The sequence below is a fragment of the Anguilla anguilla genome, chromosome 3 (assembly GCF_013347855.1).
Source record: "Anguilla anguilla isolate fAngAng1 chromosome 3, fAngAng1.pri, whole genome shotgun sequence".
Taxonomy (NCBI): Eukaryota; Metazoa; Chordata; class Actinopteri; order Anguilliformes; family Anguillidae; genus Anguilla; species Anguilla anguilla.
Window position 1 is genome coordinate 55,198,464 of NC_049203.1, and position 21,012 is coordinate 55,219,475.

Below are 21,012 nucleotides of genomic sequence, written 5' to 3' on the forward strand. Positions count from 1 at the left end.
TAGGAAGACTACCACCGTGCAGGTATTACAAGTTATTGCAGCTCAATGTGTTTTCAGTGGGAATTAAATATGATGTACTCTTTTTAATAATTGATGCAAGAAGTAATGTTGTGTACAAATCAAGAAGACTGGTATTTTTTCACGATTTGTTGTGCCTATACGGCATTCTGTCCCTTACTTTATAATAATAATAATAATAATAATAATAATAATAATAATAATAATAATCATAATAATCATCATCATCATCATCATTATTATTATTATTATTATTATTATAACTAGACAATTCCTGCAGAAATTGTGAAGTGTGGTTGCCACCAATGCAAAGTCGACTTTCTGCTAAACAGAGCTTTGTACATTATGTAAACATTATTCTTACATGAGTATTCAGTATTACTATTTTGGAAGAAGACAACGTATTTCAGGTTTCGTATGCTATGTAGTTTATATGGTGTTCTAGGCAGTTGCTAGGGTGTTGCTAGGTGGTTGCTATGGAGTTCTAGGTGGTTGCTAAGGTGTTGATAGGTAGTTGATATGGTGTTCTAGGTGGTTGCTAGGGTGTTGCTAGGTGGTTATTATGGAGCTCTAGACGGTTGCTAGGGTGTTGGGTTGCTAGGGTGTTAATAGGTGGTTGATTCAGCTAGGGTTAGGATTAGGGTTACAGCTAGGGTTCAGGTTAGGGTTGCAGCTAGGGTTAGGGTTAGAGTTGCAGCTAGGGTTAGGGTTAGGGTTTCAGCTAGGGTTAGGGTTACAACTAGGGTTAGGGTTAGGGTTGCAGCTAGGGTTAGGTTTAGGGTTAGGGTTACTGTTAGGGTTTGGGTTACAGCTAGGGTTAGGGTTAGGGTTACAGCTTGGGTTAGGGTAAGGGTTAGGGTTACAGCTTGGGTTAGGGTAAGGGTTAGGATTACAGCTAGGGTTAGGGTTAGGGTTTCAGCTTGGGTTAGGGTAAGGGTTACAGCTAGAGTTAGGGTTAGTGTTGCAGCTAGGGTTAGGGTAAGGGTTATTGCTAGGGTTAGAGTTACTGCTAGGGTTAGGGTTAGCATTACAGCTGGGGTTAGGGTTACAGGTAGGGTTAGGGTTACAGCTAAAGTTAGGGTTACAGTTGGGGTTAGATTTATGGTCGGGGTTACAGCTAGGGTTAGGGTTAGGGTTACAGCTACGGTTATGTTTAGGGTTAGTGTTACGGCTAGGGTTAGGGTTAGGGTTAGGTTTACAGCTAGGGTTGGGGTTACTGCTGGTTTTTGGGTTAGGGTTAGGGTTACAGCTATGGTTAGAGTTAGGGTTACAGCTTTATTATGTAACAAAAAAATAATCATCTGGAGACCAAATGTTTTGTTTTTCCTATTCCCTTCTCTTATTGTTTTCGAGTTAGAGATCTACTCTGAAGCTGTATAAATATGTCATAAATGGCTGGAAGTCTGCAGGAATTCACAGCCGACTGTATTGTCATGTTCCCCTTTTACACATGGTTATTGGACAGTGTGTTGTGTCATACTTCATCTTCTCTGTTTTCATAGCTTTCATCATACCTCTCACATTTTTCTATAAAAGTAATTTCATCTCTATCCCATATGCTCTCTTCAGAATGCAGACTGAATAATTCAATAGAGTTCTTAAATAGAGTGCTTTTAACTTTCCATGCATCTGCAGAACATGGGACATGATTGCTTTGTCATACAGATCTTTTCTATTTTAGGCAAGTGTGTGTGTGTGTGTGTGTGTCAGTGTCTGCATATGTATGCATGTGAGTGTCTGTGCATGTATGTTTATGTGTGTGCGTACGTGTGTGCATGTGTGCATGTGTGTCAGTGTCTGCGTATGTATGCATGTGAGTATCTATGCATGCAAGTATGTTTATGTGTGTGTGTGTGTGTAGGTGTGTTTGTGCATGCGTGTGTGTGTGTGCGCATTCACGTGTGTATAAAAGGTTGGTGATGGAGATACAGATACAGTATAACCTTAAACAGTGACCTTAGCCCATTGCTAAGTGGACCTCAAATTCATTCAGCTTCTTTAAAAGCACAGAACTGATGGCTGAATGGGTGTGGGTCCCCTACGGTGCTCATAGTTAGTGTTTCACAAAAAGGTACATACCCTCCTATAGCATGAAGGCAGAGTTCCTGGTCCTCACCTGTTTTTCTGTCCATCCATTTCGTTATCAAACCATATAAGGGATACATCTGTGACTGAATATTTCCTCTTTTCTGTTCAATAAGTGCTGAGACTTTAAGGGTGGTAGTTGACTGTGTGCTTTTGGTAAAGATCCAGCAGGGCTGAATATTTTCATATCTCCTCTGTTGGATGTAACTTCACACGATGCTGGATTTAACACTGAGCCACACTGAGAAAATGCTCTCCAGGGTGTTGTTGTTTGATGACAATAAGAGTCACATCTCCGCAGGAGAGATTTCGAGAAGCAATAGGACTTTGTACGATTATACCATACGGATTGCTATGCAATATTTATCTGGTGCAGCAGTGCTATGTTTGAGCATTCATTCCTTCTCTCTCTGCGCAATGGTCTGGTTGGAGCACTGAACTACTGCCAGTGGTTTCCGATAAAATGTGCTGAAACTCATATACAGGTTAAAAACTCCATAAAAATGTGCTTGTTTTGGGAAGAATGAACCTGGATTGTGTAAATAACCATCTGACTGTTTGTGTAAATAACCCCCCGCCGCCCATTCAGTCGTTTTCCTAGGACACATTGGCACATTATCGCTTTAGCACGTTAGCACATTAGCACGTGTCTCGACGTCCTGCTGCAGGTGTTTTTAAAGGCCTCCTGCCTGGTCCCTGTGTCTCCCTCGCAGGCTTGGACGACTGCCTCCAGCAGTACATCAAGAACTTTGAGCGGGAGAAGATCAGCGGCGAGCAGCTGCTCCACATCACCCACCAGGAGCTGGAGGAGCTGGGCGTCACTCGCATCGGGCACCAGGAGCTCATCCTGGAAGCCGTGGACCTCCTCTGTGCGCTGGTGAGCGACCGAGATCCTCCTGGACGCAGGGCAGCCACACACACTGCTCATGTAATACTACTCACATGTTCTTCTTCCCCGCGCGTCAGCTGTTAGCGTGCGTGTGCCGGAAACCTTCTGGCTCTTAGCTGCCTGGATGTCTCCTGACAGCTGCCTGCCATGCGGGGGGGTAAAGGTCAGCGGTTCAAACCGACCTCGAGGGGGAGTGACCTCGGCGTGCGCCGGCAATGCGTGAGCTCGCTCCGCTTAGGCTCCGTACCCCCGGGGCCGAACCCTCGCGTGGCACCGCGCGTGTATGCGCACCTGGCTTCGGCGAAGCTCTGAGCTACCACGCTGTCGCTGCAGGCGGGGCGTACAGATGAGCTTCCGGGATCTGTGATATGTTGCTGATTCGGTGGGGGGAGGGGGGAGAGGTGGATGGGTGCTAGTACATGGGGAGGGTGTGGTGGTCCTATCAGTCTAAAGCAAGGGCTACCCCCACATGCATACGTACTACGCATGTACAAATGCATGCTCACACGTACAGGTACAGTACATGCATGCATTTGTCTACCTTTAACCATTGGGTTTGTACGTGTGCTTTTATATTTGCATTAGTGTGCATGTACCTGCATGTGTGAGCATGCATTTGCATGTGTGAATGCATGAGTGGGTAAATCTCATGCATTCACACATGCAATGGTCAGTTTGAATGTCCTGGTCACCTTAATATTTTCCTGCAATTTATCTATGTCTCTTTAATGTCTCACACCCACATAATTTATCTCTCCATCTCTTTTAAAAACACTTAAACCTCCTCTTGCTATACTTGTCCACACACACATGCACTCTCTCTCTCTCTCTCTCTCCCTCCCTCCCTCCCTCCCCAGATGTTTCACAGCTGTCATGCACACAGAGCTGTTTTTATACACAATGTGCTTGCATGTGTATTAATAGCAGATATGACGCATTTGATGAATTGCTGGGAGGGTGAGTCTGGGCCGCTGGGTTTGTGGGAGCGGTGGAGATGCACACCAGTCCACCGAGGGGCCGTGAGCGTCCTCGGGGGCCGCTGCATTCGTGGTGGGGGGGGGGGGGGGGAGAGGGGGCGTTGATGTCGTGCTGTCAGTGGGGAGGACGGCCGTGTGAACGGTCCCTCGCGGGCTCTAATGAAGCGCGCGTCTTCACACGCTCGGGCGTCTCCATGAGCGGCGTGAGGCGCGGGCGGATGTTGGCTCTCTTTCGACGGCTCCCGCCGATGCCACGACGGCCGCTCCTCACGGCTGCGTGTGTCCCAGGGGCCAAGGGGCCCGGGTGGGCGGGTGGGGGGGGGGAGGTAAAGAGGGAGCTGGCAAACACACTGACAGCTGCTTCGAACAGGCATAGCCGTGGCACGCGCACACAAACACACGTGTGCGCCCGTAAGTGTTCATGGACACATACAAACAGATGGAAGTAAGCGCACGAGTTACTGAGATTGATATTTTGTGCTTATCTGCTTTCATCTCTTTATTGGCAACCCTAATGTGGCAGGAATCTGGTCAAATCTTTTGTATGCCTAATTTATTCATTTTTGCTAAGTTTTTGCACCGCATTAGTGATTGTTTTTACTCGGATATGTTCTTTAATGCAGCGACGTTCTTTAGATTTGACTTCTTTGCATTTTTTCTCCGGTAGCAAAATCATTTCAGCTTTCAACTTTCCAAAGAGAAGTAAAAAATAATTAGTAAGAAAGGTGACCAAAAGAACGGAAGTCTTTTTTTATTGATCATATATTAATATATTACGCCAAATGTGAAAAGCTGGCAGGGTAGAATCTATGTTATTTTATCTCAAAATGCTTTATTAATATGTGGCAGGAATGCCGAACCCTTTAATCATTAGTTTCTCCTTTTCAGGAAGGTTTTCTCTACAGTGTTCTTTGTGCTTTGTGTGAAAACTGTACGTGTGCACAGTTGTGAAGGCAGTCTGCTGCTCACTGTGCTGTACTTTAATTACCCACAGGGTCCATTCTGAGAAATAATCCTCATCTGAGGGCACTTTCTCTCTTGGTCTATTCATAGATGTTTGTATGAAACCTTTTTTTTTGCTTCTCATTATATACCAATAGATCACTGCTGCTAGATAGTATTATTTTTCATATAACAGAAATACTCTTCTTTCTGATTTTCTTAAAACTTACTAAGCAATGAAACAACTTTCATGAAACGGCCATAAACCAATTAATTAATTAAAAGTTAAATGATTGAGAAACTGGGTGGCTCATCCAGTTGAGGCACTGTTCTACTCTGCGTATGGGCCTTGGTCTGGTATTAAAGCCAGTGCCGGCACCGTTGGTGCCCCCAAAGGGAAGCACTTAATTGGCTGTAGCGTCGTCTGGAGAGAGAGGGATTTCAGTTGTCAGGAGCTCAGTAGTGCAGCAGCGACCCCTCTGGTCAAACGGGTACGCTGCACAAGCTTCATATGAGCCATTTTCTTCCACCTCTATGCTTGTGCAGGCTTGACTGGTGGAGTGCATACATAAAATACACAGCAGCTGACATTTTGTTTTGGAAGAAAGCGTGCGCTTGTCTGGCCTCTACCGAACTGACAGATGGGGTTGCAGTGATGTGCATCCAAATTTGGAGAAAATAAGGGCAAAACAGTAATAATAAAAAATTGAAAATGTATCTTAATGTTACACATGAGCTACTTACCTGCTCACAGCAGGGATTGGACAAAAATGGCAAAATGCCTCTCTCTCCTCAAAAATATGAATAAATAGAAATTATTGAGGAAAAATAAATTTCCCTTCACTTAGCCTCCAAAGCATGCTGAACTGTAGTCTAATCCAAAGGGGTGCTGTTTTTCTAAAAACGTATTGTCATTTAAGTGTGCATGTTTTTAACAATGATTTGTAACCATTTCAAGGTTGAATGAGAGGGATTTAATATTATATATGCTGTACTGTTTTGATAATGCAGATAGCCCTAAACAAAACATCTCATGTATCATACACAAGATCATGCAGTAAATTCTCAAAAATGGATTGATCTGGACTGTCTATATTTAATAGAGAAAGATTTAGGTCACTGAATTACTGTAGGGGAGTCAGAGAATACAAGTGCAACAGGAAGAGTTTGATTCAGTCAAAGGTAAAAGCATTGCATAAGATAAACTGGGCAGACTCTGAGAATGGTAAACACTAAACACTCCAGAGAGAGAAATTTAAATCAACTTGGAATAGTTGAGGAGACAGTGTATGGGGGAGGAGTTATTTGTCAGAGGCAGTGGATTGTAGAGGGTTTTTGTATGTCAGAGGCTGAGCAGGGGGAGGGGCTTGCTAGTCAGAGGCAGTGGATTGTAGAGGGTTTTTTTCCTGTCAGAGGCAGTGCAGGGGGAGTAGCTATTTGTCAGAGGCAGTGGATTGTAGAGGGTTTTTTTTCTGTCAGAGGCAGTGCAGGGGGAGTAGCTATTTGTCAGAGGCAGCGGATTGTAGAGGGTTTTTGTATGTCAGAGGCAGAGCAGGGGGAGGGGCTTGTTAGTCAGAGGCAGTGGATTGGAGGGGTTTTTCTATGTCAGAGGCAGAGCAGGGGGAGGGGCTTGTTTGTCAGAGACAGTGGATTTGAGGGGGTTTTCTATGTCAGAGCCAGAGTAGGGGGAGGGGTGTGTTTGTTGGAGGCAGTGGGGAAGGGGTTTTCTATGTCAGAGAAATTTCAGGAGAAGGAGCTTTGTTTACAGAAACTACATTTGGAGGAGCTTATGGAGGACCTGCCCTCTCTCAAACCTGATTGGTGACTCAAGGTCAAGCTTGTCATCATTAGGGACCAGTGCTTTTGATAAAGGTCATTGATCCACAGGAGGTCATGATGCCGACAGCTCTCCGGCTGTATCCGACTGTGAGGAGGTGGGGTAGACATGCACTTCCACGTCTTCAGTCTTCGGTTCATGTCTACAGCACAATAGTTAATTTTTATAAGTAATTAAATTTAGAGAGAGTAACATTTTTGGCTGTCAGCATGAAGTTAAAGCGTGGTGGAGAGGGGTTTGATCCTGTTGGTTTGGAGCCTGAGAAACTGCAGTGAATATGTATTCAGCACATGCAGGTGGAGGGGAACAGAGAAAGGCCGGCAGTTTCCACACAGCCGCTGGTCACTGCTAGCTCCATTGGACCAAAGCTTAGGGGAGAGGGAGGGGCAGGGGGATGGTGGTTAGAGACTGTACTGTCCGTGTCCTATCCCTCCTGGGCCTGCTGCAGTTGCTGCGTATGACTCATGAGGGTGTGTGTGTGTGTGTGTGTGCATGTGTTTGTGTGTGTGAATGCGTGTGCGCATGGGAGCGTGTGTCCGTGTATGTGTGCATGAGTTGGCCTCAATGGCTTTGTGCGACAGTTACTGCTATCTTCTTAATGACTTTGTGAGGTTGATCTTCTATGAATCTGGATGTGTACGCGGCTGTGTGCTTGCTTGCACGTTTGGGCGATTATGGACTTTTTACAGACCGTGTAAATGTCTGCATGGACGCCATGGATGTGAGGACGTGGATAATGGTGATGTTAACGATCATGGCGCTGGCGGTGGACGCTGGGCGGGTCTCGTGTTCCTTGTCGGGCCGCCGCTCGCTTCGTCTCTGTCCCCTGTACTGCCGTGGTGATTCACACTGGCTGCACGCACCTCTGAGGTCCATCTGCACCCGATGCACGGGAGTAGCGCTTGTGCGTAGCCATTGCGTCACCATGGCGAGGAGGGTGACATGAGTAATGGCTGTGGGAGAAGCAGGGAGGGGAGGGACAGATCCCTGTATACAGCCATTCCGGTGTCCCTCAGTTCATACAGACACCGGGCTGCTATTCAAGAGAAGAAGAAGACAAAGAAGAAGAAGAAGAAGAAGAAGAAGAACAAAAAGCAATATGAATACATTGCTTACATGTAACACAGTATTTTCTATTTATAAAACTGGGTAAACTGGGCTGTACCATACGAAGAATTTTAACCTGGATTTGAACTTTTGCAGGTGACAGTGTGGTATAGCGATTAGCTAATTATCGGAAGGTTGCAGGCTCAAATCCCTACCTGGGTACTGCCACTGCACCTCTGTGGTGTAAACCTTAATTGCTTCAGTGACTATTCATCTGTATGAATTTAAGTCCTAAGTTTTAAGCAGCTATTTAAACTGTATTGTGAGCGCCCCTGTTATAAAATGGCCATTGTGGTGCTCCCTGGCATCTCACATTATTTCCGATGGCACTTCCTCTGGCACACTCTGCCGATGTGGACTGAGAGAAGAAGAGAAAGATGGCCGTTATCTCCTGGCAGCATGCGGCGGGATTAGCGGATTCTCCGTCGATCCAGCACTCGCCGCGCTCCTGTTGCCGCTCAGCTCCCCCCGTGGGGGAATTAGCATTTTAATTGCGCGTGGAACGTCCGGCGGAAGAGAAAACCAGGGAACGTTCCCTCTGAATGTCAGCAGAGAGGAGGAAAGGGGGTGCTCAAAATGGTCAAGATGGGTCGGCTCCTTTTTTAGGCAGGCTTTTAATGGCACCGTCTCTTCCTGTTACATTACATCATCCTTTGTGTATTATATAACCTTCCATGATAACAGGTCTTTAATGCGTGACCCAGTCCTGGACTGGGCGATAGGCCAGGCTTGGCTTTGCTGTTGTGAACAAAAGGGAAAGAGCAAACAGCAGAGAGGGGGGGAAATTAAACAATAATTTAAAAAGGAATTATGAAGACATCAGGCTGGGTGCAATTAACTGTGGTGCAGCCCTGAGGTTACCACAGCAACTAGCTAAATGGGCAAGAGGGTGAAAAGAGGTTGTTTTTCAGACGCTCAGACTTTCGGCTTTTTGACGTGAGGCTGTCAGTTAAGGTGATTATTGGCCACCACTGTGTGCACACATGCGTGGACATGCACTCACACACACACACACACACACACACACACAACCCATACACACACGCATGCACACACACAGACACACACACACACAAACTGTGCACACCCACACACACACAAATCACACACACACTCACACAGACATGCACATACACACACACACACACACACACTCAGACACACGCATACACACACACACACACAGATGCGCACAACATGGTCATGTGAGAAGGGGTTTAAAACAAACTGGGCGGGTATTAGATTGGCCTGAATTACCCCTTGACCTTCTGACCTCCACAGTCTGCTACACATCTGCCCCTCCCATGGTTCAGTGCAGGCACATCAGACAGCATTGGGATGCTTCTGGAAACAATGTGTGCTGCTGGAGGCTTACTGACAATGCTGTTCGCAGAAGGGCTTAAACTGTCTCAGTGTCCTCCACGCGTTGCTTTATGGGAAATCATTTCTGTCAGCTTCCCCAGCGATGCTGATTTAAGCTGATGTGGGCAAATGAGAAGAAAAAAAACTGCTTAAACAAAAAGTCTTTCCTGTAGGGATCACAGGCCAGTCTGTAGGGCTACAGACAAGACTGAACCTGCAGGAATCTGCCTTTTAAATGAGCATCCTGCTGTATTTTTAAAGACGGAGAATAAATGTAATATATTCATGAAGTATCGGGGCAGGTGATTTGCATTCTACACCACTTTGGTGAAAAACACGTTTGCTTAAAATCGTGTGATGGCAGTTTTGCACTGTGGGTAGAAATCTAGAATTGTTGCAAGAGGGTAAATGCTTTATGTGTGATAGCCTGATAACTGACATTGATAGCTTAATAAAGCATAAGTTATTTCGTTCTTTTCTCAGAGTGGTGAATTTGCTCTTACCATTCTGAAACTCACAGAAAGTACAAAATCGTGCATTTACCAAAAAGTCACTTTTAAAAAGAGATAGAATTAGTAAAACTATTTTTGAAACTAAAAATAATCTCATTTAAAGTGCATCAAGAAGCATTCGATGCAATCATATACAAATGAATTGGCTACACATTTCAAGTGGAACATGTGCACAACTGACAAAAGAACAGAATGTCCCAGAAAATTATCAAATAAAAAAAGAATAGAAGAAGAAGCTCTGCCTCTCTATTGCTCCCCACCTGCACAGAGCTCAGGCCAGCCAGCAGGGAACTTTGCAGATGGAAAGGTATTGTGTATCAGGTTCATCAGAGAAAAATCAGGCTATTGGATGATCTGCTAAAGTCCTCTCTGACAGGAAACATTACAGATTTATACAAGTGTGTCTTGTTTCTCAAGCGTCTGAACCACGCCTCTCTGTCTACAGAAGTCGCACAAATGAAGTCCTGTAGGATAGCATCTGTGTTGTTTATCTGTCTGGTCCCTCTGCATTTCATTACTGACTCCCTGGTCTTTGTCAATCGCCTGACACTACAGAAACAAGTAGCTGGTGTGGTTGTCAGCTGAGGCTGTGCCAAACACTTTCAGAATAGCTCCCACTGCTTCACCATGTGACACTTTTCACAGATAAATATGGCTTGTGAATGGAATGGGTGGTAGGTAATGGCCTTTTTACGAAGTAGGAAGTGCTGTGTTCTAGCCTCTTACATGACTTCCTTCATGTCGAATCGCTGAATGCATTTTATGCCGGGGAGAGACTGTCCTCTGGGATGTCCAGAGTCCCCGTCTGTGACCCCATCTGTCTGGGACGTGTTTCAGAACTACGGGCTGGAGACGGAGAACCTGCGCACGCTGTCGCACAAGCTCAACGCCTCGGCCAAGAACCTGCAGAACTTCATCACGGGGCGGCGACGCGGGGGTCACTACGACGGGCGCGCCTCGCGTCGCCTGCCCAACGACTTCCTCACCTCGGTGGTGGACCTCATCGGGGCGGCCAAGAACCTGCTGGCCTGGCTGGACAGGTGCGTGCCCACCCTTGCCCTTCTGCCTGCCCGCTGAATCCTTCTGTCAGTCCGTCTGTCCGCCTGCCTGTCCCATGCTTGAGACTGCTCTCTGTCTGTCTGTCTGTCCCTCTGACTGTATGTTTGGGTGTCTGTGCAGCTTGCAGAGGTCTCCTAACGACCCTGTGTTTGTTTATCTCTGTCAGGTCCCCGTTCGTCAGTGTGACTGAGTACTCACTGCTGAAAAACAACATCGTTCAACTGTGCCTGGAGTTAACCACTATAGTGCAACAGGTAAGTTTACCATGCCTGAGATGATTCACTAGCTTCCATATTCCATGTCTTAGAAGAGCCTATGATGTCTTGGAGCTAGTCTTCCCATGTTCCATCGCTTCTGCACAAACAAATACGTCTCTTTGGTAGGTCACAGGGATGGACCCCCCATGCTGTTGGGGGGGGGGGGGGGGGGGGGATTAAACGGCTTCTGCTGAAGCTCGGAGCTGCAGGCAGGGCTTGTCTCAGTGCGAGAGCTCTTCTGTTTGATCTGAGGCGGCAGTTTGTCCCGCTGTCCCAGCAGCCCCTGGGGTTCTGTGGAGCCCGCGCCACGGCCCTCGCAGGGCGGCGTGCCCCTGCTCCGGTGACCTGCCTGGTGAATCACCGAAGCGCCGCCCCGGCTGCGCTCCCCGAGGCGGCGGCCCGGATTCTCCGTCTTAATCAGGAGCGGCTGGTGTCTGCGAGATAGCCGAGCCGCCGCGGGGGACCAGCGCGCGCAGGTGGCGAGCTGGCTGGGAGGAGGGCGGGGCCTGAGAGCCCCAAAGAGGGACGGTGGAGCGTCAGGCACTGATGCTGTCGTTCTCCTGTCGATGCGGGTCGACGGTTTTGACGGGGGCGGCGGGGGGAATCCTTTGAGATTGGGCTGGGACGAGGGACATGCGTCACCTTCATGGTCAGTTATCCGGTTAACGGGTCCCTTTGATGTTACCTCGGAACGCTGCTAGCAGAGGGGTGCATGATGGGAGTGGTTTACACCAGAGGGTCCTGTCCTCTCCTCCTGCTGGGGTTTGGGCTGCCTTAAAGTGGACCCTCACTTTTCACCCTTTCTTCTTATACAGAAGAAGGAAGTCTGGGCCTAGATCGGTAAAGCCTGTCAGATTAGGAGGCTTGGTCGAGCTTCAGTTTTGCCTTTTAGCTCATAATACAAGATATCATTGATCAGCACTCTTCTTCTGTGAACCTTAAAGAATAAGGGCCCTGGTATTCTTCATCTACATTCTTCACACATAAACACACACACACACACACACACACACACATACCGTAAGCACATACACATATGCACACACCCCCACACCTTGTCATCTATTATCTGCTCTGTGTGATATATGGGGCAAAGGAGTGCTGTGTTCAGGATTTATTCTGTTGCAGATGTGGCAGCATATCCATGTTTTTCTACGCGTACAATGACTTACATTGTGTCCTTTTACCTTGGTGTCTAAATGTTTGGAGACTGTGGCGGTCGGCTGTTCAGACTTGTGGTAAACAGAAGATGTCTGGCCAACTTAATGTTTTTCTCTCCCTTGCTGGATTTTGTTGGTCTCGCAACACAAGGCTCTTTCCATACTGAGCTCCCCCTCACCAGGGAGTCCTCCTCTCTCTCTCTCTCTCTCTCTCTCTCTCTCTCTCTCAGGAGCACCTTTACCCCAGTCCTGAGAGAGCCCTGTTTGCTGTTAGCTCCTGCCCTCTCACAGAGGGTTAAAACTTAATAGCTGCTCTCAATACGGCCGAGGTAAAAAAACAGAACAAAACAAACAGGCCCTGTTCCGCAGCCGAGGGTTCGCGGGCGCGGAGCGAGAGCGTCCTGATACACAGTGTGCCGGCTGCTTCTCTCCCCATAGACCCTGGAGAGCAGAGCGGTGCGGCGGTCTCTCAGGAGCCCGATGGAACGTGCTGTACCTGGCTGGGCAGACTCCCACACTTTGTGTTTGTTTGGGTCCTCCGGCGAGTGCGTTCCTCTGTGTGTTTGTCCCCTGGCTGAGCTTCGGGGTACACACTGTGCTCTGCCGCCGCCGCTGTGGAATCGGGGGTAAAGTGGCACGGGGCCATTTCTTCACGCAGACTGCTCTGGGCTCCTGCAGATGGCCGCTGGCGGGCAGTTTGTGTGTGTGTGTGTGTGTGTGTGCGTGCGCGCATGTCCTCACAACAATACTATTTTGGTAAATTTGCGACTTGAGTGTGGATTCGCTTTTAAAAGGTTTCTTTCTACTGCCTCTACTAATCAGATATATAGTGTGTATCAGGGGACAGGATAGGAGAAGGGGAACAGAGACCTGGTCTAACTACTTCTCCCTCATATGTCTCTCTCTCACAAAATCTGTCGTATCTGACGTTCCATATTTTTCCTCCAACTGGTATCTCTCCTCCCTGTGCTTTATCTCCTCTTTCTGAAATGTCCCCTTCCTGTATCTCTCTTCCTTCCATTATTTTTCCTTCCTCTGATATCTCCAGTTTGTCTATCTTATTCCTACCATATTTATCCTCTCTATATGTCTTGTATCTCTAATACCACTATTCCATCTCAAGAGTACCAAGCAAAACATGTTTGTGATTTTCAAAAGTGTGCCTGTGTGCAACTCGCTGGGGTTTTTTGGCTCTGATATGTACTGTATTTTATTCTTATGCAGGACTGCACAGTATACGAGACGGAAAACAAGATTCTTCACGTGGTGAGTTCTTACCTTGCTTTAGTTTCTGTGCCTCCCATAAAAGTTTTGCTCACAGTAGATAGACTAAGGGATATTCTGGTCTCAAATCAGCATATTAAATAAATAAATAAACCAGCCATAAATAAATCAGACTGTTGTATGCAGATTTCCTGGTGTACGGTGGCTTCTCATGGTTGAAGAGCTGCATTATGTCAAAACATTATACAATGATTTTTTCAAGCTCGGTTTTTAAAGCTGTATTTTTTGTGCTTTTGGTCCACACAATTACTAAACGTATGCCATGTGCATACAGATCCCTTTGTTAACGGGCTCCATTATTGAATTGGTACAAAGTAACAACTTCTATCCCACTCAGGCGTTTGAATTGACACTTAAGAGGCTTTGTATTTCTTATAATTTTTAGTTGAGTAGGCAAAGTCCTTCTCAGGCTTTTTTGGGTTTAGAAATGATAATAACTTGTCCATATGATGTGCTGCAATCTATTTTTGCAGCTCATTTTGGTCAAGAGCAATCTGATGTAAAGTACTTGGCGTAAGGGTACCAGGGCTGAATCCTTTCCAGTGCATGAGCACCCTACACCTGATGCTCTAACCACAGGCCCACATGCTGCTGAAGTGAAAAGTGAGCATTGGCTGAGGAAGGGGCAAGCGGACACATGCAGCAGCTGTGGTTTACCCAACATGCAGGGAATCAGTGAACATGGGCACAGCCAGTCTAAGCCTGTCTGTGTGTGTGTGTGTGTGTGTGTGCATACATATATATATATATATATATATATATAATAGATAACAGTTTTTATCAAGTCCACAAATAGCTTCTAAGTATTAAATCAGTATTGAACTGCCAAAGCATGAATCAGTCAATCAATATTTACTGTTGTATATAGCCATTTCAAAACTGGTTGTTACAGGGCTCCTTGAGTAGTGACTGATCTGGAATCAGTCCGGGCAGTTCAGTATCAGTTGGAACGCAGTGTGGTGATGGCAAGGGGTGCTGTATGAAACAAAATGACACCAGTGGACTGTGATGCAAATTCACTCCACACAAGAAAAAAGGGGATGAGGGCAACTAAGCACCATTGTAGTTTTTTGGGCTACTGTATGCCCAGGTCTCAAAGTAAGTTTGAGCAGGAATGTGGCATTAAGGTTACTTTAAGAGACAACTTTATAGAAAATGTATGCATACTACATTTGTTCAGATATTAGCCATGTGCACAGCAGCAGATTTATAAGGGCAACTCAGGCTAAGTACCTTGCTCAAGGGGAAATTAGATTGCATTTATGTTATCTCGTCTACTATCTCCCCTTACACCTGCCTGTAGAGGTTTGTCAATGAGCATTGTGGCTGTTGTCAAAGTAAATTAGATTAAAGCTGAAAAGCCTTGTTCTGTTTGAATGCTGTCATTGTGTTGTGTCGGTGTGTTAGGAGCCCAGAAATGAGACCCTACATTGCAAGGTTTTTATCGCCATCCTGGCCTTTGTAATAACCACTGTTCCACACCCTGCTCAGTGTAAAACTCTTAACTCAAATGATGGTGCTCTATACCATTTCGGTTGCGTGACCAACTTGCACATCTGAACATTGAACATATGGGGCAGAGAGAGAGAGATATTTCATCACTTAAGACGGTTTTATGTCAAACAAGAGTCTCATCAAACCTACTTACATTATTGTTGAGTTTCCCAAATAGGCTATTCTCATTTTCTCATAGCTATAAACTTAATTTTAAATGAACCAATTATAAAACCAGGTGCACTTGCAATCTTATTAGAATATTCATTATTTTCTTCTACATCCTCTTTCAGGATAATGTCCTGTTCAGACTCTGGCTTTGTTTGTAAATCGTTTCATTTGGTTGCGAACGTGTATTGTGTTGCAAACATAGCCTCCTGCTAAACTATACATGTAATACAGGTTTAGTAGGTTTCCAGTAGTTTTAGTAAGAAAAAATAAAAATGAATTAGGAAAAATGTAGAAATTTGTTGAACCCACAAACAGCGTACATGGAAAATACAAACTGAACCCTAACCCTGACCCTCTCTCTGCAGTGTAAGACCCTGTCTGGAATATGTGACCACATCATCTCTCTGTCCTCGGACTCCCTGGTCTCCCAGTCAGCCCACCTGGAGGTGGTGCACCTGACTAATGTAATGCCTAGTGAGGGCCTGGTAGGTTTCCTGTTCTATTCCACTTCAGGAAGACTCTTTTCCCAGAGGGCCTTCTGAGGCATGGCAAACCCTCAATTGGATACAAATGTTTCCAGTTGTCAAATGGTAAAACGTTCAGTGTCAATTCAACTGAGAAACTAACAGACTTTACACTTCAAAACTATGTCAAATGAAGACTATCAGAGTTAATTTGTCACTGAGCATTCTTCTGTGTGGGGTCATATCTATTAAAATAAGTATGTAATAATGGAAATAATAGAAGAATTCAGTGCATCTCTTGAATATGCTTCCTGAAAACTGTCCTGCACATTTTATGAGGGGTCATATCAGAAGCTTTGCTTCAGAAAGCATAATTAAAGGCATCTAAAACGTAAGGAGCCTCCTGCACATTGCTGTAACATTTAATATTTCTGGCGTGTCAGTAAAGTTGTCTTTATACATTGAATATAATATAACAATACCTTGTCAAAAGGAATTTTGATACTCCTTTTCCTCCAATGGAATTTTCAACAGAGTCTCTGACTGTGATCTCCCTCCAGGACGTCACACTGTTTGCTTCAAGCAAGCCCCAATCAGCTTCTGAACACAATTTTGTTTTACAGTTTATTTCATGAGAGCTTGGTTTGCCCAAAAACCATTTTTCTTCCTCCTCCCTTCTCTCACCCATGTGATCAGGGGATGTACATCAAGTCCACGTACGATGGGCTTCACGTCATCACTGGGACCACTGAAAATGTGAGTATCTGTGCCTCAGACACCTCAAATCCACTGCCTACTGTGGACTTCTCATCGCCCTGTGATATCCTGTAAGATGTATTATACTGTGCTCGACTGTCAGCCTTTGGCGTCAGAAGGTCCTGTAGTAAAACATCCAGCAGAGTACGGAATAGGGACTGGGAGTATTGGGTAACCCTGGGATAGAGGGTAGCCTTGTTCAACAATTCAGATCAATAAAAAGTATTTTGCTAATGTTAGCTATTGCGAACCAACAAGCAGATATCTACCTTTAGACTACGCAAAGCCAGACTAGGCAAAACCATCACTTCATTAGCTTGGTACCAAACTCGGTTACTAAATGGAAAATGTTTTATTGCGTCATCAGTATCAGCAACATCAAAAAATATTCTGTTGCTTTACTTGGACTCTGGGAGCTGACATTTTTATTGTTGCTCTGCCAGTCTGTAATCCTGTAATCCTGCTTGCTGAGGAGTCATAGCTCGAAATGTTGACGTGCGTTCATGACGAGGTGTGTGGAGACGTGGGAAGGGGGTGGTGGTGGTGGTGTGTCTCTTTCTCTGTGGACAGAGCCAATGGGTGTTATGATTTAAAAAATGTTTTCACAACATTCTGGCCATCGAGAAAGTTGCTTACTGCAGCTCTAGCTTTACATTTTATGACCCAAACAAAAGACTTGGCTCTCTTTAACAAATTACGTGATTCAGTTTGAGGGGTAGCCGCCAAAACCGCATGATGGCTCCATCCATTTTATGAAGTTTAGGATCACTCCACCCACACTAATTCAGGACAGTAGAGCTCTTGCGTGCCCTTGTGGTTGACACAATGACGACCCCGCTGAATACCAGTCCGCTGAGCTCCAGAGCAGCACACACAAACACAGCCTATCCCCAGGGATCCCGGAGCCACTGGCACGTGAGCCTCGCCACAGGCTTAGCAGGTGTTCGGCACACCATGGCGCCACCGTTTTCAGTGGTCTCCGCGGCGACAACCGAATGGGCGCAGTTACCACTTTTCCAGGCACTGCCAAAGCCTGTCTCCTCAAGTGAGACGAGTTAATCTTCACAGCCAGATCCGCCTTGCTTCCAAGCAAACTTGTTAGAGGGGATTAGTCCGCAACAGATCGTCCGTAGCCAGGCACCTGCTGATTGATAGCATGGTGGGAGGAAAGAAAAGAAAGAAAAAAATGATCAGGTCCCATACTAATGACTCAGGGTGTTCTGACCAGTGTGTGTGTTTTCAGTAAGACATCCCTGTCTCTGCCAAGTAGTTTCTCTTCTGGTAGAGAGAGGTGCGAACATTCATGCTATCCATCACAGGACTAATTTCATCTTCTAAGCCCACTTCATCTCAGTGGTACTTTTGGCCAAGCACAGCGACAGAAGAGATGACACATTGAGGGACTGCTTTGAGACCAAGTGTACATTGCACTGGCCCTCAGCTTAGTCTGCCCCTTAGCATTTGCAAGGACATGCTGCTAGCAGGAGCTGGCTCCATCAAGGACACTGTGTGAAGGGGGGTGTGCTCTGGTGTTGAGGGTGGGGGGGGGAGGCACAGAAATATCTACTGCAGGTCATCAGCTGGCTGGGAAGAAGCTGAATTGGTTGTGATGGAGACAGCAGCACTCAGCACCACCACTGCACCTTGTGTTTGTCTCCCTCCCTTCTTCCTGGACATGGGCAAAAACCTAGCCACTGGTCCCACTGCTGCTTCTGATTGGCTGCCAGGGTAGCGAATCTTTTCCCTATGCAATGGCACCGTTTCCTGGGAGACAGTGCCCTTTGCTGGGTGGCTAGGAAAGGAGAGGGGAGAACAGTAGAGGTACAGTTTCTGTGTCCATGTGCTCTGGCAGTGTGACAGAATATGAAAAAGCATCAGGTGTGATGCTGAAATGGCGATACCAATGACCAGTCTCCACACACAGTACACGTGAGGGGTCACAGGGTATTTAACCTGCCAGTTACGTGTGTTAGCCAGTACCCTTTCATGGTCTTCAATGCAAATTAGCAGTGAGAGAAGGAGGCTTCATCACATCAAAAATGGGTGGAGCTTCTTGGAGTATAACCGATCGTTGTATGTTTCTGTGGAGCACACAAACAAATTTTCACTTACTTCAGGGAATTTAATGCTCCACAGAGGGAGGAGCTACATTCTCAGTGTGTTGCTGTGGAGTGACCAAACATTTTATTGGTTCAACAAGTCAATGATTGGCAGCTCCTGACATCACCATGCTTGAGACTGGAAATGGGTGAAGGGATCATGACTTTGCGAGAAAGTTCTTCAAGTGTGTCTCCTCTCCTCAGTTCACTCTGGTTCAGTCCTCAGAGAGATATAGTATGTTGCTGTGTCCTCGGGCCCCCCCTTCCTGGCATTCTCTTGGACCACTGCCTGCCCTAATCTCTGGGAAATCTCCCCCTTGTTTTGTCTCTGGGTGAAGCACCCAATTAGTGCAGTTAATTGGGAGCCCGTAATTGGTGGCTGGGTGGATAATAAGTGGTGGGAACGGCAGGAAAAAAATGCACCGGCAGGCGAGGAGGGCTCTGCGTTTGCAGATGGCTGCAATCAATGTGCCTCTTTTAATTAATGAGCTGTCAAAGCCAGGGTGTGTATATGTATGTGTGTGTGTGCGTGTGTGTGTGTGTGTGTGTGTATGCGAGAGAGAATGAAAGAGAGAGAGACAGACAGAGAGAGAGAGAGAGAGAGAGAGAATGAGACGGAGAGGGGGAGAGAGCTTTGAAACTCCATAGGGCCTCATTTGTTGGAAAGCGATGCAAGCTTCTGAAAAGAATGAGATCCACTGAGAGGGTTTGGTGGACACAGTGCTCTTCATTAACTCCTACTATTCTGTGTAGTGGGATGATCCCATGGCAGTGTTAAGCTCTGCTGTGATACAGTGGGACTTGTATCTGCCACTGGCCATCAGTGTATCTGTGCTTGCCACCATGGAGCCAGCCAGGTTATAATTTTTATTCTTCCTGCACGAGGATCTTTGGACACAGAGTTCTGTTTCAGGAGGAAGATAATATGTGTGGCACAGGCTCATTAGCTGCCTAACCTTGAAAAAAATACAGTATTAAAAGGAAGCAATGTTACATTGGGTTTTAATTGAATGCATTGAAACATATCTGGTTATGCTGCCATCAGCAGTGGGTATTGTTGATGTCACTGAGGGAAAACGGTGAGAGGGAAATAGAATGGTAGTGGGTGCAGACAGTAATGTTGAGCAGAGCAAGTTTGAAGGTGCACAGTTCTCTCCCTGTTCTCTACTCTTTCTCTTCAAGTGTGCAAAGAGTAAAAAAAGAAATATAGACTGATACATTTTAATTAAACCTTGGTACATAATAATGTAATGTTCCGCCCTGGAGAAATCATCCTATTTTTAATATCTGATTTAATATTTTTTTTAAAATTTTGTCCTGATTATGTTCATTATGTTTCATCTTTAAGTACAACTTGGTGACCACTGAAACAGTTGTTAAAGTTCCTTTCGCCTCACCTCTCTCCTCCTCTCCTCTCGTCTCCTCTCCTCCGTGCTTCTCGACATCCGCAGTCTCCAGCAGACCAGTGTAAGAAGATCCACGCCGGGGACGAGGTGATCCAGGTCAACCACCAGACAGTGGTGAGTCCGACGCAGCCTTGCGTCCTTGCCCTAACCTCGTGGCCCCGCCCCTGCGGCGTGGGATTGGTCAGCGCTGACTGCTCAGAAACAGCTGCACTGCCCTTCTGCCCACAGTCACACAGCCATTTTACAGTGCCATGTGTTAACCTTGCCCTTTCATTTTCATTTGCCTTTGTTGTCAGAGCAGTGAATTAATGCCCAGTCACTGGGTCTTCAGTAAAAACACATCGAAGACGCCATGCTGGCCACCCTAAATCCTGTTTTCTTGTTGCTACTGTGGCATTGACCTGAATAATTGATCATTTTATGTACATTTTCATGACCAGGTGCATTAGAACTGTGAAATCGAGGCAACACGTCGTTTTAAAGACTTTAAAAACTAGCGCTGTTGCTATGTGCGTTTTCCAAAGTCACAAATGTGCTTTGTGAAATCTTGGACAGGTGAAGAATGTTGAAATGGGAGAAACACCCCATTGGAGAAATGATCTGTTTCTGCAGTGAATCACTGCATTGTGGCCACTCACTGTCACTCACACGGTCACTCTGAGCTCTGAATGATGGCTTTCAGCTCTTCATCCTCATGATGTATCTCTTGACCTCTTTGTCTGTAAAGAGACGTACCTGTAGAGCAAACATAAAACAAGTTATCACTGGACTACAGGGATGTGGAATATTTGCAGAGAAAGTATGACCTTCGTAACACCTTAGCTTGATGCTAAATAATATGTACCCCTTTCTTCCGCATCAGCCAAAGATTTTAATAAATGTGAAATCAGTCCTTTCACTTGGCAGTTTAGGTCAGTCTACCATGCCTTCAATTTATAACTGCAGCAAAAGTATATAGCATATACTGACTCTCAAATATTTCTTAATTTCACAAGGTTGCTAAATCTCTAGAGCGATAAAATTGCTATGGTGCATCCATATTACTTCAGTACTGGGAACTGGCCTGTGGTTTCCGTTCATTTTCCGCACACTAACCTCTCCTTTTCACCTCTCACTGAATCTTCATCCTTTGC

At 45.9% G+C, this 21,012-nt stretch overlaps 1 protein-coding gene and 1 long non-coding RNA gene across 6 annotated transcripts in view; one reads left to right on the top strand and one right to left on the bottom strand.

Annotated features, from left to right (window-relative positions):
* The window catches only part of LOC118224015 (connector enhancer of kinase suppressor of ras 2-like), an 83,135-nt gene that overhangs the window by 21,944 nt on the left and 40,179 nt on the right, over positions 1–21,012 (top strand). For all 4 annotated transcript variants that reach the window (XM_035411164.1, XM_035411162.1, XM_035411163.1 and 1 more), the window contains exons 2-8: positions 2,817–2,980; positions 10,567–10,769; positions 10,955–11,042; positions 13,430–13,471; positions 15,520–15,639; positions 16,315–16,374; positions 19,925–19,993. In XM_035411164.1, the coding sequence (XP_035267055.1) occupies positions 2,817–2,980; positions 10,567–10,769; positions 10,955–11,042; positions 13,430–13,471; positions 15,520–15,639; positions 16,315–16,374; positions 19,925–19,993 (746 nt within the window). The remainder of the gene's footprint in view (positions 1–2,816; positions 2,981–10,566; positions 10,770–10,954; positions 11,043–13,429; positions 13,472–15,519; positions 15,640–16,314; positions 16,375–19,924; positions 19,994–21,012) is intronic.
* LOC118224016 lies at positions 17,177–18,457 on the bottom strand. 2 transcript variants are annotated; one of them, XR_004764549.1, is made up of 3 exons: positions 18,355–18,457; positions 18,018–18,166; positions 17,177–17,518 (listed from the first exon to the last, which is right to left on the bottom strand). It is a non-coding gene; the product is annotated as an uncharacterized LOC118224016 (long non-coding RNA). The 2 variants fall into 2 exon arrangements; XR_004764550.1 differs by having other exon boundaries at positions 17,429–17,515.